This window comes from Harpegnathos saltator, unplaced genomic scaffold (genome assembly GCF_003227715.2).
Source record: "Harpegnathos saltator strain DR-91 unplaced genomic scaffold, Hsal_v8.6 scaffold612, whole genome shotgun sequence".
NCBI lineage: Eukaryota > Metazoa > Arthropoda > Insecta > Hymenoptera > Formicidae > Harpegnathos > Harpegnathos saltator.
In genome coordinates this window covers 1-21,560 of record NW_020230441.1, presented here as the reverse complement: position 1 = coordinate 21,560, position 21,560 = coordinate 1, and the positions used below count along the sequence as shown (strand labels likewise).

General features: G+C 40.4%; 2 protein-coding genes across 4 annotated transcripts; one reads left to right on the top strand and one right to left on the bottom strand.

The window, feature by feature from the left end:
• The first annotated feature begins 126 nt into the window (after positions 1–126).
• PIG-C (phosphatidylinositol glycan anchor biosynthesis class C) lies at positions 127–1,679 on the top strand. 2 transcript variants are annotated; one of them, XM_011146816.3, is made up of 3 exons: positions 127–232; positions 308–639; positions 1,602–1,679. In XM_011146816.3, the coding sequence occupies exons 2-3, from the start codon at positions 374–376 to the stop codon at positions 1,612–1,614; spliced, it is 279 nt and encodes a 92-aa protein (XP_011145118.1). In that variant the 5' UTR covers positions 127–232; positions 308–373; the 3' UTR covers positions 1,615–1,679. The 2 variants fall into 2 exon arrangements, with proteins under 2 accessions (XP_011145118.1, XP_011145117.1); XM_011146815.3 differs by lacking the exon at positions 1,602–1,679 and having other exon boundaries at positions 308–1,595.
• On the bottom strand, positions 1,635–9,098 carry Nup205 (nuclear pore complex protein Nup205). 2 transcript variants are annotated; one of them, XM_011146813.3, is made up of 10 exons: positions 8,945–8,954; positions 8,366–8,529; positions 7,799–8,215; positions 7,312–7,603; positions 6,496–7,224; positions 3,151–6,408; positions 2,812–3,062; positions 2,421–2,660; positions 2,114–2,315; positions 1,737–1,951 (listed from the first exon to the last, which is right to left on the bottom strand). In XM_011146813.3, the coding sequence occupies exons 1-10, from the start codon at positions 8,952–8,954 to the stop codon at positions 1,737–1,739; spliced, it is 5,778 nt and encodes a 1,925-aa protein (XP_011145115.1). The 2 variants fall into 2 exon arrangements, with proteins under 2 accessions (XP_011145114.1, XP_011145115.1); XM_011146812.3 differs by having other exon boundaries at positions 1,635–1,951; positions 6,496–7,603; positions 8,945–9,098.
• Between the last annotated feature and the right edge of the window lie 12,462 nt (positions 9,099–21,560).

Sequence of the window (21,560 nt, the reverse complement as noted above, 5' to 3'; positions counted from 1 at the left end):
AGCACTTGTCACGTAACGTGATATAATTCCCTAGCAGTAAATCCTTTTTTGGGGAGGAAAGAAATCTGCAAACTACTTTTGGAAAATAGATTATAAATATGCTTCTATAAAATTATGTCGATTAAAACTGTGAAATATATCTTTGTATATATACAAGATGATATATATTCACGGTTATATTAATAATGTTTTTCTACATGTGAAAGTGTATTTGATTTTATTACAGAAAGTGGTAGGTGAATACTTCATAATTATTGACTACTGTTAGGTTTATAAGAATGATCAATTCTAATGTCAGCTAATTTAGATGTATCCTGTTGATGTATAATTAAAAGCTGTATGAATCTGAAGCCAAAGACATTTCTAATCAAGTATGAAAGGAGAGATGCAGTGGCAGAAAAACTTGTATGAAAATTATGGCTTACCGGATAATTACACAGATAGTTCCTTTCTGGAAGAACTACGCAAAAATATCAAACCAAATAATGTCACATTGATAGAAGCAATAAGCTTGGGTGCCAGTATATCCATACAGTTGAGCATCGTGGTACTTTTTGTTGTAATATTTATTTGGTTGCATAATGAATGGACCACACCAGATGTCATTGTTATATCAGGAAGCGCCCTGACAATTCTTGGGTATTTTATTTATAAGATAAGAGTGCCCAATCAAAAAAAATCAGTGAAACTTACAAAGGATTTATGGACAGTATTGATATTTCTTACATTTGGTTATGTATTATCACCTATTTTAAAAACTTTAACTGAGACAATCAGTACTGATACAATTTATGCTATGACAATATTCATGTTTTTGACTCATTTAATATTTAGCAAATATGGATCGTCGCAAATATCTCTGTCAGACTCGTTGTCCATAACATCCTCAATTTTTGGTTCATTGATGTTAGCTTCGAGATTAGCATCACCATTGCATGCCTTTTCACTTCTAACAGTTTCAGTTCAATGTTTTGTATTGTTACCATATTTATTGTCGCAAATGAATAACAAAATTGTTATATCAGCTATTCTGGCAATCAGTACTATATATTTACTTTTATCTGTGTCACAAACATTTTCATACATCTTTATTATTGCTGTAACATTCATTCACTTTACATGCCCATTTTGGTATATCAAATGCCAAAAATACAAGGATAATATTTATGGTCCTTGGGATGAGGCAGTAATTGCTTCATAGAATTCAATATGATTAAATTTCTTCGTAATTACAGAAAAAATATATATAGATACTTAATTCATAAATCGTAAAACTTGTCTTGAAATATTATATCCTGTTTATTGTATGTTTCTCCACTAATCATATTTATATGTATATAATTAATATATTATAACATTTTTTTATTTATATTCATCTAAAGAGGAACATATAAGAGAGGTATATTTGTACAAATTCTATCAAATAACCTGTCAACATTTTTTGCATAATAAAAAAAATGTTGAATAAAATGTGAGAATGATAAGGAATAATTATGACTGATATTTTAATTAACTCACGGAAAGTTGTCTATATATATAAATTTTGCATAAAACACCAACAATATCATTGATTCCTCTTCTGTCTTTTATATCTATTACAGTCAATACTGCTGATGCTTATTACAAAGCAATGATTAATATCTAACGGAATATACAAGAAAATATAAAAAAATATATATATATTTAAATTTGTGACTAAATGTATATCGACACAAATGTGTACGTGGATATTTTTATTATTTTACAATTATAAACTGTAACAGCCTTTTGATTCGTCTTATGAGAGCCTTGATGAAATTACAATCTACCGTTGCATATTCACTGTGCGTATCCAACAACTGCGTAATAAATGTATCCGTAAACGTAGATACGAGTCCCTGTTTAAGTTCCATTAGCGTTTCTGACGTGACTTTCCACTCCGCCATATTTTCATCGATGCCACTCGACGACACTGTACAGATAAATACGTATCATCTTAATATAATTAAAGGTGGTCAACGATAGTTAAAAATAATTAAAGAGAATCGATAACTATACGCGCTACATATTTATATGAATATGTATGTATACATATGCATTTTTCACGAGAAAAGTAGAAGTGTATCTCACGAACCGTGCAACCTCTGAGTCTGCCGTGATATCACTTGCATGGTATAAAAATCCAAATGACTCCACAGGATGTACAGAGTGTGTTCTATGATGAGAGAGCAATATTTGATGCTTAGGCGCTTATCCTTCACCCAACGGTTCAGCCGCTGCTCGACTAGCATTCGTTGCTTTCCTATGTCAAGTTCCACTTCGTCCTCGGACATGTACTGTCGACAAGGTCGTTTAATGTTAATTAAAATCTCCGTAGCATCACGTGCAAACGAATCAATAGGAGGTCGAGAATACAGCAGCAGTCTCGTAGCAGTGCTAACCTTTTTTAATTCCGCTGTGCTCATATCGGCCACCATCTGTACCTTCTTGATCAGGGAATCTATATGTGGTAACTCGGTGTGCAGCAGATTCGTCACGGAAACCAATTGCTCGACTATTGTGCCCAGGTGCATCCCGCCAGAGGCGTCTTTCGTCTTGTCCTGCCTGCCTCCGACTTTCGGCGTCAGATGAGGATCGAACAGCACGTTCCGTATTTTCTGATCCATGCAACTGTGCTGCATCTGAAAGACGAGCATGTCAGGCTTGTAACACGTCATTAAGACTCATGGAACAATCTGCTGAAAATCCTGAGGATGCATCTGCAGACGTTTCCAACGGACCGCCTTGCGTGACGATCAATGTCACTCAATTACGAACTCAGTGCAACGTTACTTGATTACGTGTGTACAACATGACGTTGGCGACGATCTGTATGCAGGAGATGTACTTCCGGTTCACTTCGGCCTGCTGATAGTTGTGATTGATCGGGATTGATTGCAGCTGAAACTTGTGCAATAACGATAGCATCAGCTTCTGCAGCCGGTAAAGATGCGCCCGCAATTCCCTCATCCCAGTGCTATTCTCCAATTTGTAGTCGTCTATGTTCGCCTTTGCCAGTTCCTCATCCACAAGTTTGTACATGTCTGTGGAATAACAGTGTTTATCGCAATAATGACAACTACAATAATACACATGGCAGATATATGAGTAATCCGCAATGTGACTACGCACCTATGTTGGCAGATCTGGATATCACGCCGGTGAGACAGGCAATCTCCTTGAGAAACAGTACATTAGCGTGCGAGGATGCGTTTCTCAAGGCCATCTCCACAGTGTCCCGATGACTCTGCAGAAAACCGCATACTTGCACAGCACACGACTGATTCTCCGTCCCCAGGGTGGTGAAGAGAGCGTCGCAGAGGTACAAAGCTGGCAGGAAGATTTGCTGATAACGTTGGCCGACCGACGGTATGAAGGAGTAATCGCCACCCTCGAAGCCGATGTGCACGTCTGGGTGTTGATCGAACACGCACATGCTGGACATACAGGACAGGATTTTGTTTTCCAACAGGCTCTCCGCGCCCAGTCTCGTTGACGCCATACGGCAGAAGATCGCCATCTTCGCCTCATAGAGGTACAGCGGCCGCAGCGTTTGCGGCTCCGGTTGCAGCATGCACCGCAGTAGATTATCCGACTCTAACAAGCTGTCGATCATATGCTTGAGATAGCCCCTGCTCGCCAAGTAAATCATCCACGCATTCTCGCAGTCCAATTCTAGAATCTTGTCCAGACAGGACAGCGCTAACATCTTGCACACGTCGTGCCCACCCGAGCAATTGTGGCAGAGAATGTCCATCAGCTGATTGCCGAAGCTGTTGATCACCTGTATCGTCGCGTAACGTTGTGAACGTTCCTGCATAGGCATCAGTCGGTTCAGCGTATTGTCCAATTGGCTGACGTACGTCGTCTCGATCACATTCACGTGCTCGGACTTTTCCAGGCCGACGATACTCAGGAAGTTCAGCAGAGCCGCATAGAGATGCGTCACGACCTTCTGCGAAGAGGCACCGGCGTTTATGATCCATTGCAGGATGTGACTCAGAATGATCTTCATCATCGTTGTGTTCGATGGCGATGACGGCACCAGTTCATTGTCCGACTGGATCATGAAGTTGTTCCGCAGATTCACCAGCAACATTAGAACCGTGCCAGACACTAGCGTCTTGATTTCGCTCAGCGCCTCGCAGGACGTCATCTTCTGCAGGAGATCATGCGACAGATTCAGCAGCAAATTCTGCCGCTGCGTCGCCGGCAGTTGCTGATTGGTCGCGACGGAGAAGAGTATCTCCGTCGTCTGGCACCAGCCCTCCACAAACTTAACCGTCGCGTAGGACAAGACCTTCGTTTGATTCTTTTTCAACGCGTGCGCGAGTATAGACTTGACCTCTTGTTGCATAAGCTTGCGTTGAGTGGCAGTCGCGCTGCTCTGCGTGACCGTCAGCTCCTCGGTAATAAGGGAATGCAGTTTCCTGATGTCGATGAGTCGTGGGCCGCCCATCAGTGCGACTGGAGTACTGCAACGACCTAGTACCACCTCGATCTGCGACGGGTCGAAGAATTCCCAAGATTTGGCAGGCTCCAGGTAGAGTTGGAAGTCGATGTAATGCAGGAGATCCATCAGGAGCTTCTGCGATGGTACGATCTGGTCCTTGTCTTGATTTGAATTACCCACCAGCCGCTGGATAAGGGAGGTCTGCAAACTGCCACCGGCGACTCGCAATTCGATCGCCGCTATCTTCAACAACCAGGACATGCAACTGAGCTCGGTCGACCTGTTTGGTCCTTGGAACGGCAGCTTCGAGAGATGTCTCTGCACGAAGTCCTGATTACTCGTGGTACGCAGAAACCTCAGAACAGACGCCGATGTCTTGCTATTGGCCGTTAACGTGTGAAGATAACAGTAGCAGGCTTCGGTGATTTTGTCACGACCGTGATCGAGAGACTGTTCCAAGATACCTAGGATCGAGTGCAGACAAGTGCGTGGGAATCCTAGAATTCCCGGCTGCTGGATGACGGTCTTCCTGATGTCCTTCGTGATCTCGAAGCCGAGCAAGTAGTGTGCCAAGTTGGGTGCCGGACGGGTGATGCTGTGCATCATCAACAGCAGAATTCTCTCTTTGCAATTCCCAGCCTGCTGCCTGGTTTGCTCGCCGCCGATCATTTCGTCTTCATCCTCAGGAACATTGTCCGCATCCAAGCACTCGACGAAGCCATGTCTGATGTTCGTCGCTAAAGTGGAAGTCGCCGTGAACATCGCCAATAATTCAGAATCTGCTCCAGGCTCGTTGGTTACACCGTGAATAACACCGACGGCCACGAACGCCTGTTTCGGCAACCACGAGTTATAAGAGACGTACTTGACGATATTGATCATGTGATCCGGCTTGCCGGTGCGAGGATTCACCCCGAGCAGCAAACGCGACAGTCCGGTCATCAGTTTGTTCACAGGTATGGCGGCTAACTGCGTCATATAATTGTTCTGCATCTTCAGGCCACGCTCGAGCACTTCCAGGCAATATAAACTGCAACTCTCCAAATACTTCTTGCCTGGAAAAGTGTCGTAGGTGTCGAAATGAAGGCAGCCTTCGTCCAAGATGTACAACACCACGTGCAACAACTCGGTAGACCTGTGCAGTTGCGTCATCAGGTGATATCCCGGCGCCGAGTTCACCGAAGTGGACTCACCACCTTGCAGTTCCACCTTGCAGCCTACGAAATCCTCGATGGTCGGCTCGTACTGCTTGATCAACTTGGAAAAGATCTTTAGGCAAGCCTCCGCGACCTCCCACTTTTCCGCGGAATTCTTGTACGAACGGGTGTGGAATCTCAGGAACACGGTGTTGATGACGAAGTGCAAGTACGGGTCGAATCCTGGGTTGCGTTGACCGACGCCCAAGAGACGTGGTATCGGAAAATCGGTCAGTACGTCCAACAACTCCAACATAGCGCGCGTCAATGGGTACTCCTCGTTCCTGGATTCGATCTCCTCCAGTTCCGTTTGCACGCCTCTCGGCTGATAACTGCTCGTTGTCGGTATCGTAGACAAGATCTGGGCGGCCTCTAAGCTTTGCCAAACAGTGGAAGAGCTTTCTGCTGATCTGGCCAATGTTGCGAGAGTTCTCACCAACACACCTTTTAGCGGTATCGGCATCGCGCAGCTCACTAAGCCGATCAAAGACGGCAAGACCTTCCAACCGGGATGATCACATATCGCGACTCTCGACATTTCGTCGTTCTTCGCGATCACTTGAACTACCAGTAGCACTGCTTCCAGACCTTTCACCTCTTGAGGCATGATTCCTTTCGGATGACACCTTTGTCTGTACACTGTGTCTTGACTGGGAGGTAGTTCCTGTCTTAGATTATAATAGTATCGGCTGAGAGAGCTGAAGAAGTGATCCCAGGAAATCGTTGCTGAACCAGAAGTCCCTGCATACAACAGACATGTTGGACATAATTCTGCTGCGAAAGTAAGGTGAACATAAATACGACCTGTTCGCACACAGTTACACTTACCATTAGGTTTAAAAAAGTTAAACGCATGTCTGGCTGCTTGTGGTGATGATGCAAGAGACGCTATCATTTTCATGTAGGGAACGAACAAGCCTGGCGGCAAGATCTCCCGTACGTAAGCGAGCCGTACAAATTTGAAGAGGGCGACCTGTCTGGAAGGCAGGCGAATGATGTACGCCGGAGCTGTCACGTGAGTAGTATCGGTGTGATGGCACCAATAGTCCATGGCTAGATTCAAGTTCAGTGGATCTTTCCTGTATAGTTCCGCCACCATTAACATCAAATACTCGAAATGATTGTCCAGATTCATGGGGGGTTCGATGCCCTCCTGCTGGAACGCTTGTATCAGGCGCATGGATTCATCGGCGCGACTACGTAGTTCTTTGACTTTCATCGGCATCAGTAGAATAAAGTCTGAGATGAGGGTGTGAAAATAACGAACGTAGAATTCTTCCTGATGTATACAGCTACTTTTGAACAGGACTTCAGCCATGAAGTGGAAAGCCTTGTTGGACATGGCTGCTTCGATTAATATCTCGTCCTCCGTCGTGATGTTCTGCGATTGGAATTGAGTGCTGGTCGTTTTAAGCGTGTTTATAGCTATCGCCAAAGCGAATTGTATTATTCCGCGCAATCCGGCACTTTCCCAATTTATGCTTGCAGACGTCAATTTTTTATTCACTTCCTCTAGTATTCCCCTCTCCGCTATCAGCGGTATCGAGTTGATTAATTCTGCAAGAGATATTGGAGTGATAATTGCTAAAAAAAAGAAATGCATATACATCAAAACGCTGTGAAATGAAATATTGCGCGATATACCTTCGCCATTTTCACGACTATGCAAGAAATTGAAGTTTATAGCATATAAAGCAGCCATAATGAGAGCAAGTGTAACCGTATCGGGTCCTCCTTCACCTGCTTCAGATTCTACTTGACGTATTTGCAACATCGATAACAGACGGAACAGAATTGTATTCGATAATGACGATTGAGCAGACCATAAGAACAAAATGTCGGCCAGATCCTGTCGTGTGTCATTGTAAAGTTTCATGACCATTTGATGATGTTTTGCCCCACCCAATGCTCTATTTTGCTGCAGCAAATCTTGTTCCTATTTGAAATTATTTTTGAAAAAATTAAAATATAAAATTTAATAAATCAATTAAAATATTATAAAATTTAATAAATCAAGTATATAAGATAAGCTATAGAAAATGTAGACTGTATATTTTATTAAAATATAATCTGTTTTACAATCCTTTATAAGAAATATTGATATATCACCTATTTCTTTCTTAAATATTACCTTAGTAGGATCCATTTCTTCTAACAAGGATAAGATCCTGTTCAACAGGCCATCTTCTTGCAACTTGTTTGTATATTCTGTAATATGTCTTATAAGAGCAATTGGTACATCTACTGCCCAACTATGGCCAATGCGAGTGTGTACCAATATCCTTAATACTGAAGTTAGTGCTTTTCTTCCATCATAATATAGTAAAATAGCTGTTAGACCACGTGTTAATCCAGGATAATGTGGCATTTGAAGTTGAGCCGTACAGAGAAGATCCAATGCCATGAACTCATTCAAATCATACATATCTGATATGATGAGAGTTTCATCTACCAATTCCTTTGATAATACTTGATGACCCAAGCCAGGTAGTGTTATACCTTCAGTAACACCTTTCTTAATTTCCTCGCGACTTTTTATCTTTTTTGGCTAAAAACAATATCAATATGGTACTCACCATATATATGTACATTAAACAAATATAATTTTTTGGAATTATCTTCTATTTTAAAATTATACCGTCACTTATAATCAAAAAGATAATGCTATTTACAAAATATGCAAAAATTATATACTTACAGGATTCTTCAAGATGGCAAGAAAATTCTGTCTATGATTTCGCAAAGCTTCTGTAAGTTCATGATATTGTGGATCTTGTGTATCAGGAACTGATATTATGTACTTGTCAACAAGACTTTGTAGTTCTTTATATGGGGTCCACATATCTTCTGTCGTTACCTTGTCTATATCAAAAAATGTTATATCTTCAGACTCTCAATCATCTCCATATATAAATACAGATATATTATAGATAAATATATTAAGATATAAATATAAAAAATTTTTTAAATAATTTTTACATATGTAATAAAATGTATGTAATATACGTATATATGTAAAATTTCAATGTATTTTATTTGACTATTACAAGCTATTATAAAAAACATGTATCTTAATAGAAAATATAGCTCCAAAATGCATATGAAATAGTACACTTTCAAATAATGAGAGAGATTGATTATCATTACGATGTTTTGAACGGGAATTCCGTCAAATTTATTTTTAATGTTATTATAAACGGCCATTGTAAGATTTTGAAGGTTAAATTGATCGCGTGATACTAGTGTAAAACTTATTGTAAACTTGAATATTGATTACCTTCTGACATGTTTGCACGATACGCACGACGTAACACTAATATAAATTAAAATAAACTAAATTAAACTGTAATTTTTTAAAATTCAATATAGTCATGCGAGTCCCGCAAAACATAACAGAAATACCGGCTTGCATCGGTTCCTTGGCGGGAACAATTCATGGAAATGAAGAACTACGGCATGGAATAGTAACATTGAAGATAAGCGTGTTGTTCTTTAATTGACATTACAATGAAAACAGCGTTTAAATTGTACATTCAATGCGAATGCGAATATCTGCATTTTATAAATAATTTTATTCGTGCATACTCCTGAAAATATTTCTATTTTTATGAAATTCTAAATTTATCCCCATCTTTAATTTTTACAATCTACCACCTAGCTATATGTGTTTATCGATGACTAAATATTATGGTTAGTTATCATTTTTAAATAGTTAGATTTTGTTTTGATAGTTAATTCGAATGTAACTTATATTTCGAACAAGATATATTGGCCGCATTCAGCAGAAATAGCTGCTTATCAGAAAGAAACCTGAAAGCGGCCAACACGGCATTTTCTACGACACCGACTTTCCGCACTGGGAAAGGCCGCCATCTGCATCCATTTTGAGAGAGGAACTACGATGGTACATTCACTTTCAGGTCTCGGTGGTAAAATCTGCATGTGGTGGAAGTCCGTGCTACATCCACTTTCAGGCGGTTTATGTCCGTGCTGCAACCACGAGTTGCCATCTCTATGTCAAACTATGCCCGGTAGTCTAAAAAGAGCGGGGGGGGGGAGGGGGGAGAAGCAGGAAAAATAAAAGTACGTATTAAATATTAAATCTTTGAATACATGTTGCCGTATCAAAGTCTCCTGTATAATAAACAATTTGACATGTTTGGAGACGCATGATGTATCGCTGCCCGCGTCCCGTTCCCTTCGTCCTGCTTCTCAATTCAGCATCCCGTCCGCTCTGGACATTTGCTCGTGGCACTGACAGTGGCCGTCGCTGTCTGGTGAACATTCGATCCGCTCGGAAGAGCACGTGTTAATTAACGCGACGAGACGCCGATTATAAATATCCCGCGAGTCGACGAAATATTTGAACTTTTAAAAAAAGCATCAAAGAAAATCACGTTGTCATGGGTGAGATCTCACCCTGGTATATATTTTTTTTATTTTCGAAATAAAAAAACCAAACGAATGCAATTAAATGTTATTATCATCATTGAATATTAGATGAAAAGTAGAAGAATTATTGTCCGCAGCGGATAATCTAACATTTAATAAGAACGAGACAAAATTCGCATGGGATGAAATTCCACTCTTTAACGCTACCATGACCTTTAATTATTTTCCGAAAACGGCGTCGCAACAACTTTGACACTTAGTTGCTAACACATTTTCCAATCGTACACATTCCTCTTTAATTAACATAAAGCTAACAAATGTCCGATGCTTCGACAGAGTAATTTTCTTTATTTTCAGTAATCAATAAATAGAGTGCATCAATGTCGCGTACAGTTGAAAGGCCTTCTCGCATTCCCCTCGTCGTTCCGGAACCTTCGACAAAAGAAGAGATACCCAAGGACAAGTCTCTCTTGTTTCAACCGCCGCCGAGGCCCGCAATGTTTACATCGCGCCGATTGTGTTGATCAGTTCGCGAGCGACGACACTTTTTGCCCTTCGTATTAATACTCGTGCGCCTCGTGTACTCGACCTTATTCCATCAGCAGCAGCCGTGCGCGACGCGCTCGTCATTTCCATTTCGTGAAAGACTCGTGAAAGAAATGTATCTCGTCGATCCTCGAGATACTCAATCGGCATCGCGTCGGCATCGCGTTGATTAACTGCACGGTCGAATCGCGAGTATTGGCATTACAAGCGTGAGCGAAGGACTCCGAAATCCGAAGGACTCCAGCAGCCGGGAAGCAGGACACCGGCAACGATACGTCACGTTTCCAGGTATGTGGAATTATTTATTATACGGGAGGTCTCCAATAACGAGAGCGGACGTTTGATGAATTTTCCGAGAATAAGAAGTCAGAATTTCGCGCTCGGCATTCACGATTTGTCATCATCCGACTAGTAATTATGACTTTATGAATCTGCAATTACTTTCGTCAATCTCTGTCTGTCTATCTATTTATTGCGTTGTTGTATACAAGATATATTGATGCGGACAGAAACGGTCCATGAACGCGGATCATGTTCTCAATTAAACATTCTGAATAATTCTTAACTGTGTGAGTATACCGGTCTTGTGTAGAATATTCAACGTCATACCGCTCTTCTTAGACTACGACCTTTTTGTTTTCAGTCAGCGCTTCTTTCAAGTCTGTTTACTCTCGTTACGGGATCTAAATTTAAATGTCCATTCGTAAAAGAGTATTTTCGAGAGCACACAACCGTTGTCTCCGCTTCTTGTTGTCACTTTTTTTCATCAGCTCTTTCAAGAGCTCCAAGTTCTATCTAGACTTTCAATGTCAATAAAGAAAAAAAACCGTAGCGAATCTTCTCCACTCATCCCGACCAAACATTCTTTCTCTATCGCAGCTTACCAACCAGAAACGCTAAATTTTTGTTCCAGATGTTGCGGGAAGCAAATCTGGCGGACGCGGATGCCGCACCGGAGGATCCGGTTCGGGCCAAGCAGAGTCGGTCGGAAGGTAAAGTTTACAAGTTTCCTACACATCTATGTTCAACCCTTTACGATTTTTGCCTTTGCAACTTGTTCCTCCTTTCTTGAAAGCTTCAAGTCTCATTTAAATTTTCAGTTGGAACAAAAATATAAAGATAAAAATTCCGTATCAAAATATTTCCGTATTTTCGATTCGTCCCGATCAAAGATATTTTCTCTCTCTACCGCAGGTTATTAACCGGGAAAATTATTTTTCTGTTTCAGTTGTTGCGGAAAGCAGCAGCAATCCGGCGGACGCGGATGCCGCACCGGAGGATCCGGTTCGGGCCAAGCAGAGTCTGTCGGAAGGTACAGTTTACAAGTTTTGCTACACATCTGTGTTCAACCCTTTACGATCTTTGCCTTTGCAACTTGTTCCTAATCAGCTCTCTTGAAAGCTTCAAGTCTCATTAAAATTTGCAATGTTGGAACCAAAATATAAAAATAAAAATTTTTTATCAAAATATTTTCGTATTTTCGATTCGTCCTGATCAAAGATATTCTCTCTCTGCCGCAGGTTATCAACCGGGAAAATTATTTTTCTGTTTCAGTTGTTGCGGAAAGCAACAGCAATCCGACGGATGCGGATGCCGCATCGGAGGATCCGATTCGGGCCAAGCAGAGCCGGCTTGAAGGTAAGTTTACAAATTTATTATAGTCCTCTGTTTGATCCTTGGCGATCTAGCTGGAATATTATTTTCGGCTCGACTTGAATTACGATCACAGAGGGTAAACTACTCTTTTACTCGCCCGCACTTGTTGGTCAAATCTGATGAGCGAATGTGAATTTTTTGTTACAGAGTTGAAGCGGAACGTGGCCGACTCTGACTGCAAGTCGTTTCGGTGAGTCGAAATGAAAAGAGAAACAATATTCCGCATGACGGATGTGGGACTAATAAATATCGTTCGAGTCAATGCAAATTGCAAATAGATTCTTGCATGTGTGTGTTTGTGACGTTTGATAAAATACATTGCTCGAAACAATTAGGGGATTATTTGATCGATAGCCTTTATTATATACGAGATTTAAGATACCGAATGATTTTCTTTTGATATTCATTTGAATAAGAGATATTCGTGTCTACAAACGCGATACCGTCATCAGTTGCTTTATTTTCATTTTTCAAGCGGGCCGCAGAATTATTTAACGACAATTATTTGACAATATTTAATTGTCCGCGTAAAATATATTCATACGCATAAATGCCGATACCCGTTGGCTACTTTTCTTTTATTTCCTTAAAACAGGCTGTAAAATTATTTGGCAATATTCATTACGATCCCTATTGTCTTGAGTAGCGTATAATACGCCAGAAATTGCGCAGAAATTGCGCCAGCGCACGCCGAGCTTGAGGTATCCTCGCTCGCGTGCCTTTGAATATCGCGACCGCGGTTATCAATATTACGCGTTTTTACCCGCGCTGCTAACAAAGAAAGCTTAAATTCTCATTTCGCCAAAGTATCGCGAACGTAAGCTTCGTCGTGACGGAACTATCATGCGTGAAAATTTTGCTCCGCTCTCTCTCTCTCTCTCTTTGTGCTCCCTCGGAGCGACCGGTTTCTAATTGTCTAATCTTCGCATGCATTCGCGAATATTCTCGTAAATATCGATACTCCCGCATTTTCGCGACTTTTCAGGCGCGATCGCGAAAACGCCGTAAAAATCCGTTGGACGAATCGATAAATTTTCACACGGTTCTTGCTCCTCGCCGATCGAGTTTACAGAGTTTGTTTCGCAGCGCGTAAAAAGTTTCCACCGATGTCGACGTAAGACGTTCGTTAATTGACGCAAATATCGCCGTTCTAATACCGCGTATCGACGGCCTCGCGGAAGTGTGGCGAAAGTGTAGCAATCAACGTGGGACGCCACTGCAAGATGAATGCTGCACAACATGGAGAGCGGCAGCACGAACATGGACGGACATTGGTGGATCTAGTTGGGTGCAACGGGACATCATCAATATCGGATCATCATCATCGGTGAGCGTTTGACTCAATGCTCGCAGAGAGCTTTTTTATTATTACATTGTGCATGCCGCAAATTTGCATTGACTTTGGTAACGAAAAATATATTCCGTGAATTATTGCCATATATTATGGCCATATATTATTGCCATATATTGTTGCCATATATTGTTGCCATATATTGTTGACGTATATTATTGCCATATATTATTGCCACATATTGCCCATGTATTATCGCCATATATTATGGTGGCCACTTCCGATACGTATATACATATTTTGAAACATTTTCTGTGGATATTATATCAAACGGATATTATATAAACGGATTTTGCGTGTCACGTAATATCTGACTACACGGACATTATTGTTTTGATCATTTTGATTCCTTTGATATTCATTAAGAATTATCCAGAACGCAATTGCCATGTTAAACGATTCAATTGTCGTGTGAAATGTTTCGATTTTCATAAATTCGTATAAAATTTTTCATTTTTCACTAATTGACAGAAGTTTTTCACTTTTCATTAGTTCACGCTAGGGAAAAGATTCATGATCTCCTACTCCTCAGATTTCTGTCATTAATAACTCGATAATTATTGCGAATCTCGCAAAACAATATGGGACATTTATGTTTGTCTCAACCCAATCTACATTCACACTTCGAGTTGGCAGCTAATTACCGGACATTTTGTATGATCTTCATGATATTAATCATACACAATGTCAATTCTTTTTTTTTGCACATGCTAATTCATGTTATAAACACGTAACAATGTGCAAGACCGTGCTTGTCAATTACGCTATTATGGTTGTAGCACGGACATAAACTGCCTGAAAGCACGGACTGCCACCACATGCAGGTTTTATCGCCGAAACTTGAAAGTGGATGTAACATAGTAGTTCCCCTCTCAAAATATATGCAGATGGCGCCCTTTCTCGGTGTCGGGAAAGTCGGTGTTGCCGAAAACGCCGTGTTAGCCGCTCTCACGTTTCCTCTCTGCACGAATTCAGTTAGTTAATAAGTTCAGCAGTGCAGCTAAAAAGAACAGATCAACTTTTTGTTATAATTTCTGCTCTCTCTAATGCCAGCGGCACACGGTGCTTGTTTTCATGCTGGACTGCTTGCTGCAAGAAAATACTGCCTTCTGATTGGTACATTTCGGAAGATGGAAGGATGTGCCGCTGGCTTTACTCTCTTTTCCTGTCTCTAAATATATATTTATTTAAATTTGTATTACATCATACAGAATACGAATCATTAAATGTTATAAATGCTTTGAACGCCGTATAATAGCCGGCTCAAAGCGTTTGTAGTCTCAAGTGAATCCTACAAGTTATGGTTAGAAACAAGATAGCATATGCATAGTTCATGTTTGACTACATCAAATCCAACAGAGAGTGTCCCTACTATGTATACTGTGATCGTGGTCAGTTATGGCGCGGGCTGCGGAGTGATGTGTCGTGCGAGGAATCGTTGCCCGTAAATTTTCGTGATTTTGGCTCGCTATAGCTGAATCGCGCGTTTCAATCGTCGTTAGCGGGAGTGCCGAAAGTGAAATTCGCGCGTGTATTACAGTAGAATGATGTACAATAGCTGTGGAGTGAGTCTTGGAAGGACCGAGGAAAGTTTCGTCCGTTCGCTACGTAACGGCATTTCGAGTTTCGTGTTGCTGAAATTCGCGTTCCCGACTCACCCGATTCAGTCGAAATCTGTGAATTATCGTTAGATATGAATAATCTAACGCGTATGTGCCATAGCATCGTTCAATATCTGCTAGAAGCGGTCGTCTGCTTGATCGTCGGGAATGCCCAGGCAAGCTTCGTAACCGTTTTTCATCATGGCCGACTTTTCAAATTGTATGGCCGACTATTCGAATGAAACATCATGATAGGTTCGGCGACGAGGACGACGAGGACTACGAGGACTACGAGAACGACGAGAACGACGAGGACGATGAGGACGACGAGAACGACGACGAGGAGGACGAGAACGACGACGAGGGATTAGTCCGCCAGTGATACGTGTTCATCGAGTTAGTGCACAAGTGAAAAGTGAAATAAGTGGAAAGTGATAAGTGTTGTAAAAAGGCCTGTAATTATTATTAAAGTGAAAGTGGTTGTGCTACGAAGAAATATTGTTAAGTGTCCTTGGATATATTTTATGTTGCCGACTAAAGAGTAAGATTATTTTACATTCATCGTATTATAAAATTCAAAATTAGCCCCATAACGATATCGCGTTCTTTTAACTTGCTAATAGGAAGATCAATTCTTAGAACTAACGCTATCCATTTAGAAAATTGTCGATTCCTACAATTGACTCCAAAGATAACCACCTCTATTCTGTGAATCACACGTCTCTCGACAGAGGGAGCAATGTGCACGCTTAGGCTCAATGATTCGTTTTCGCATTGATTTATCTTGATCTAACCGCTTAAAATTCTCCATAACGAGTAGTTGCGGTTTATGGAAATCTTAGTTATGCTGGATCTAGACTAAAACATCATTCATTTTTCGTTCTTTATCACTTCATGACTCGTCATTTCCGAATCTATCGCTTTTCCAGTTTTCGTCGCCTGTAACTCCAAAAGACGTAATCGCAGCTCAATGCGGTTCACGAGGATATTTATTATTTTGGGTCTAGATTAAAAAACCTTATGACTTATATGTCGGTAATTAATATTTCAAAACAGGTCATTGTCGACCCTGTCACTCTTCCATCTTTCGTAACTTGTAACTCCGAAACGCGTAATCACAGCTGCAAATGATTTTGCAACTTATACTCGGTAACAAGTTATTCTTGCATTGATCGATCGTGACTTACCGGCTTTCATTTCTCGATTACGAATATTCGCACGACGTTGCAATTTCTGAGGATCTTTCTTATTTTAAGTCTAGATTAAAACTTTATTATGCATATTTCGATATTTAATATTTCATTTCCGTGCTCGTCACATTTCTATTTTTCGCGGCTTATATCTTAAAAACGCGTGATCTCAGCTCGATGCGCTTTGCATGGATCAATCATATTTCGAACCTAGATTAACGTCAGCAAATAATTTTGTAGCTTATACCCGGTGACACGTAATTTTCGCTCCGGTCGGCCTTGAACTTTCCGCTTTAGTTTCTCCATAAGGAATACGCGCACCTTGTTCTAATTTGCGAAGATCTTTCTTATTTTGGGTCTAGATTAAAACCTTATTACGCATATTTCCATATTTAATATTTCATTTTCATGCCTGTCATTTTTCCATCTTTCGTGGCTATATCTTGAAACGCGTGATCTCAGCTCGATGCGGTTTGCACGGATCAATCATATTTCGAACCTAGATTAACGTCTTACAGCAAATAATTTTGTAGCTTATACCCGGTGACACGTAATTTTCGCTCCGGTCGGCCTTGAACTTTCCGCTTTAATTTCTCGATAACGAGTACGCTAATCTTGTTCTAATTTGCGAAGATCTTTCTTATTTTGGGTCTAGATTAAAACCTTATTACGCATATTTCCATATTTAATATTTCATTTTCATGCCTGTCATTTTTCCATCTTTCGTGGCTTATATCTTGGAAACGCGTGATCTCAGCTCGATGCGGTTTGCACGGATCAATTATATTTCGAACCTAGATTAACGTCTTACAGCAAATAATTTTGTAGCTTATACCCGGTGACGCGTAATTTTCGCTCCGGTCGGCCTTGAACTTTCCGCTTTAGTTTCTCCATAAGGAATACGCGCACCTTGTTCTAATTTGCGAAGATCTTTCTTATTTTGGGTCTAGATTAAAACCTTATTACGCATATTTCCATATTTAATATTTCATTTTCATGCCTGTCATTTTTCCATCTTTCGTGGCTTATATCTTAGAAATGCGCGATCTCAGTTCGATGCGGTTTGCATGGATCAATCATATTTCGAACCTAGATTAACGTCTTACAGCAAATAATTTGTAGCTTATACCCGGTGACCGTAATTTTCGCTCCGGTCGGCCTTGAACTTTCCGCTTTAATTTCTCGATAACGAATACGCGCATCTTGTTCTAATTTGCGAAGATCTTTCTTATTTTGGGTCTAGATTAAAACCTTATTACGCATATTTCCATATTTAATATTTCATTTTCATGCCTGTCATTTTTCCATCTTTCGTGGCTTATATCTTGGAAACGCGTGATCTCAGCTCGATACGGTTTGCACGGATCAATCATATTTCGAACCTAGATTAACGTCTTACAGCAAATAATTTTGTAGCTTATACCCGGTGACGCGTAATTTTCGCTCCGGTCGGCCTTGAACTTTCCGCTTTAGTTTCTCCATAAGGAATACGCGCACCTTGTTCTAATTTGCGAAGATCATTCTTATTTTGGGTCTAGATTAAAACCTTATTACGCATATTTCCATATTTAATATTTCATTTTCATGCCTGTCATTTTTCCATCTTTCGTGGCTAATATCTTGGAAACGCGTGATCTCAGCTCGATACGGTTTGCACGGATCAATCATATTTCGAACCTAGATTAACGTCTTACAGCAAATAATTTTGTAGCTTATACCCGGTGACGCGTAATTTTCGCCCCGGTCGGCCTTGAACTTCGCGCTTTAGTTTCTCGATAACGAGTACGCTAATCTTTTTCTAATTTGCGAAGATCTTTCTTATTTTGGGTCTAGATTAAAACCTTATTACGCATATTTCCATATTTAATATTTCATTTTCATGCCTGTCATTTTTCGATCTTTCGTGGCTTATATCTTGGAAACGCGTGATCTCAGCTCGATACGGTTTGCACGGATCAATCATATTTCGAACCTAGATTAACGTCTTACAGCAAATAATTTTGTAGCTTATACCCGGTGACACGTAATTTTCGCCCCGGTCGGCCTTGAACTTTGCGCTTTAATTTCTCGATAACGCGTACGCTAATCTTGTTCTAATTTGCGAAGATCTTTCTTATTTTGGGTCTAGATTAAAACCTTATTACGCATATTTCCATATTTAATATTTCATTTTCATGCCTGTCATTTTTCGATCTTTCGTGGCTTATATCTTGGAAACGCGTGATCTCAGCTCGATACGGTTTGCACGGATCAATCATATTTCGAACCTAGATTAACGTCTTACAGCAAATAATTTTGTAGCTTATACCCGGTGACACGTAATTTTCTCTCCGGTCGGCCTTGAACTTTGCGCTTTAATTTCTCGATAACGCGTACGCTAATCTTGTTCTAATTTGCGAAGATCTTTCTTATTTTGGGTCTAGATTAAAACCTTATTACGCATATTTCCATATTTAATATTTAATATTTCATTTTCATGCCTGTCATTTTTCCATCTTTCGTGGCTTATATCTTGGAAACGCGTGATCTCAGCTCGATACGGTTTGCACGGATCAATCATATTTCGAACCTAGATTAACGTCTTACAGCAAATAATTTTGTAGCTTATACCCGGTGACACGTAATTTTCGCCCCGGCCTTGAACTTTGCGCTTTAATTTCTCGATAACGCGTACGCTAATCTTGTTCTAATTTGCGAAGATCTTTCTTATTTTGGGTCTAGATTAAAACCTTATTACGCATATTTCCATATTTAATATTTCATTTTCATGCCTGTCATTTTTCCATCTTTCGTGGCTTATATCTTGGAAACGCGTGATCTCAGCTCGATACGGTTTGCACGGATCAATCATATTTCGAACCTAGATTAACGTCTTACAGCAAATAATTTTGTAGCTTATACCCGTGGACACGTAATTTTCGCCCCCGGTCGGCCTTGAACTTTCCGCTTTAATTTCTCCGATAAGGAACGCGCATCTTGTTCTAATTTGCGAAGATCTTCTTATTTTGGGTCTAGATTAAAACTTATTATGCATATTTCCATATTTAATATTTCATTTTCATGCCTGTCATTTTTCCATCTTTCGTGGCTTATATCTTGGAAACGCGTGATCTCAGCTCGATGCGGTTTTGCACGGATCAATCATATTTCGAACCTAGATTAACGTCTTACAGCAAATAATTTTGTAGCTTATACCGGTGACACGTACGTATTTTCGCCCCGGTCGGCCTTGAACTTTCCGCTTTAATTTCTCGATAACGAGTACGCTATCTTGTTCTAATTTGCGAAGATCTTTCTTATTTTGGGTCTAGATTAAAACCTTATTATCGCATATTTCCATATTTATATTTCATTTTCATGCCTGTCATTTTTTCCATCTTTCGTGGCTTATATCTGGAAACGCGTTGATCTCAGCTCGATACGGTTTGCCACGGATCAATCTTATTTCGAACCTAGATCATTACGTCTTACAGCAAATAATTGTTGTTAGCTTATACCCGGTGACACGTAATTTTCGCCACCGGTCCGGCCTTGAACTTTGGCCTTTAATTTCTCGATAACGCTGTACGCTAATCTTGTTCTAAATTTGCGAACATTCACTTTCCTATTTGGGTACTAGCCACTTCACACACACAATCCATTATTAGCGCATGATTTCCATTATTTAATGATTGTCATGTTTCATGCCTGTCATTTTCGATCTTTCGTGGCTTATATTTTGGAAACGCGTGATCTCAGCCGATCACGGTTTTTGCACGGATCAATCAATTTCGGAACGCGTGAGATTAACGTCTTAAACAGAAATAATTTTGTAGCTTATAGAACCGGTGACACGTAATTTCTCTTCCGGTCGGCCTTGAAACTTTGCGCTTTAATTTCTCGATTAAAACGCGCGTTAGGCTATGTTGTTCTAATTTTTGCGAAGATCTTTCTTATTTTGGGTTCGTAGATTAACCATTAATTACGCATAATTTCCATATTGTAATATTCTCAAATTTTTCATGCCTGTCCATTTTTCCCATCTTTTCCGTGGCTTATTATTTGGAAACCGCGTGATGTCCAGCTCGATACGGTTTGCATCCGGATAACTATATTTCGAACCTAGATTAACGCCTTACAGCAAATATTTTGGTTAGCTTTATCCGGCGGTGATACGTAATTTTCGCCCCGATCGGGCCTTGAACTTTCCGCTTTAGAATTTCCTCGTATACGCTGTACGCTAATCTTTCTAATTGCAAGATCGCTTTCTTCTTATTTTGGGTCTAGATTGGAAAACCTTATTACGCAATATTCCATATTTAATTATTTCATTTCATGCCTGTGTCATTGTTTTGTCGCACTTTTCGTGGCTTTATCGTTGGAAAACTGCGTGATCTCAGCCGACGGTGCCAATCGGATATCAATGTCATATTTCCGAACCTAGATTAAGCCTACAAGTCAAATAATTTATTGTATGCATATAATACCGGCGGTTGACTACGTAAGTTTTCGCCCCGGTCGGCCGGTTTTGAACTTTTCCGCTTTTAAGCTTTCTTCCTCCATTAAGAGGATATGCGCCGCACCCTCGTTGTTCTAGTATTTGCGAAGATCTTTCCTGTTATTTGGGTCTAGTAAGAAACGTTATTTATGCAGTATTTCCATATTTGAAAATATTTCCATTTTCATTCCTGTCAATTTGTTCGATCGTTTGGTCGTGGCTTAAGTATCTTGGAAACGCGTGATCTTCGCTCGAATCGTGCGCGGATTACAGAATCATATTCGAACCGTAGATTAACGTCTGTACACAGCAAATAATTTTGTAGCTTTACTCGGTGTATCTGGGCGTGGCACGGCTGACGTAATTCTTTTCGGCGCCCGGTTCCGGCCTTGGAACAGCTTTGCGCTGTTTAGATTTCTCGATACGAGTAACGCTAATTTGCTTCTAAATGGGGGGGGGCGAAGATCTTTCTGTATGTTTTTGGGTCTAATTATAAACCATTATTATCGCATATTCATATTTATATTTCAATTTTCCGCCTGTCATTTTTTCCAATCTTTGCGTGGCTTATACTGGCAACGCGGCTTGATCTCGGGCAGCTGATTCGGTTTGCCACCGGATAATCTTGATTTCGAACCTATGATAACGTCTTATACAGAGGCGAATATAATTTGTAGCTT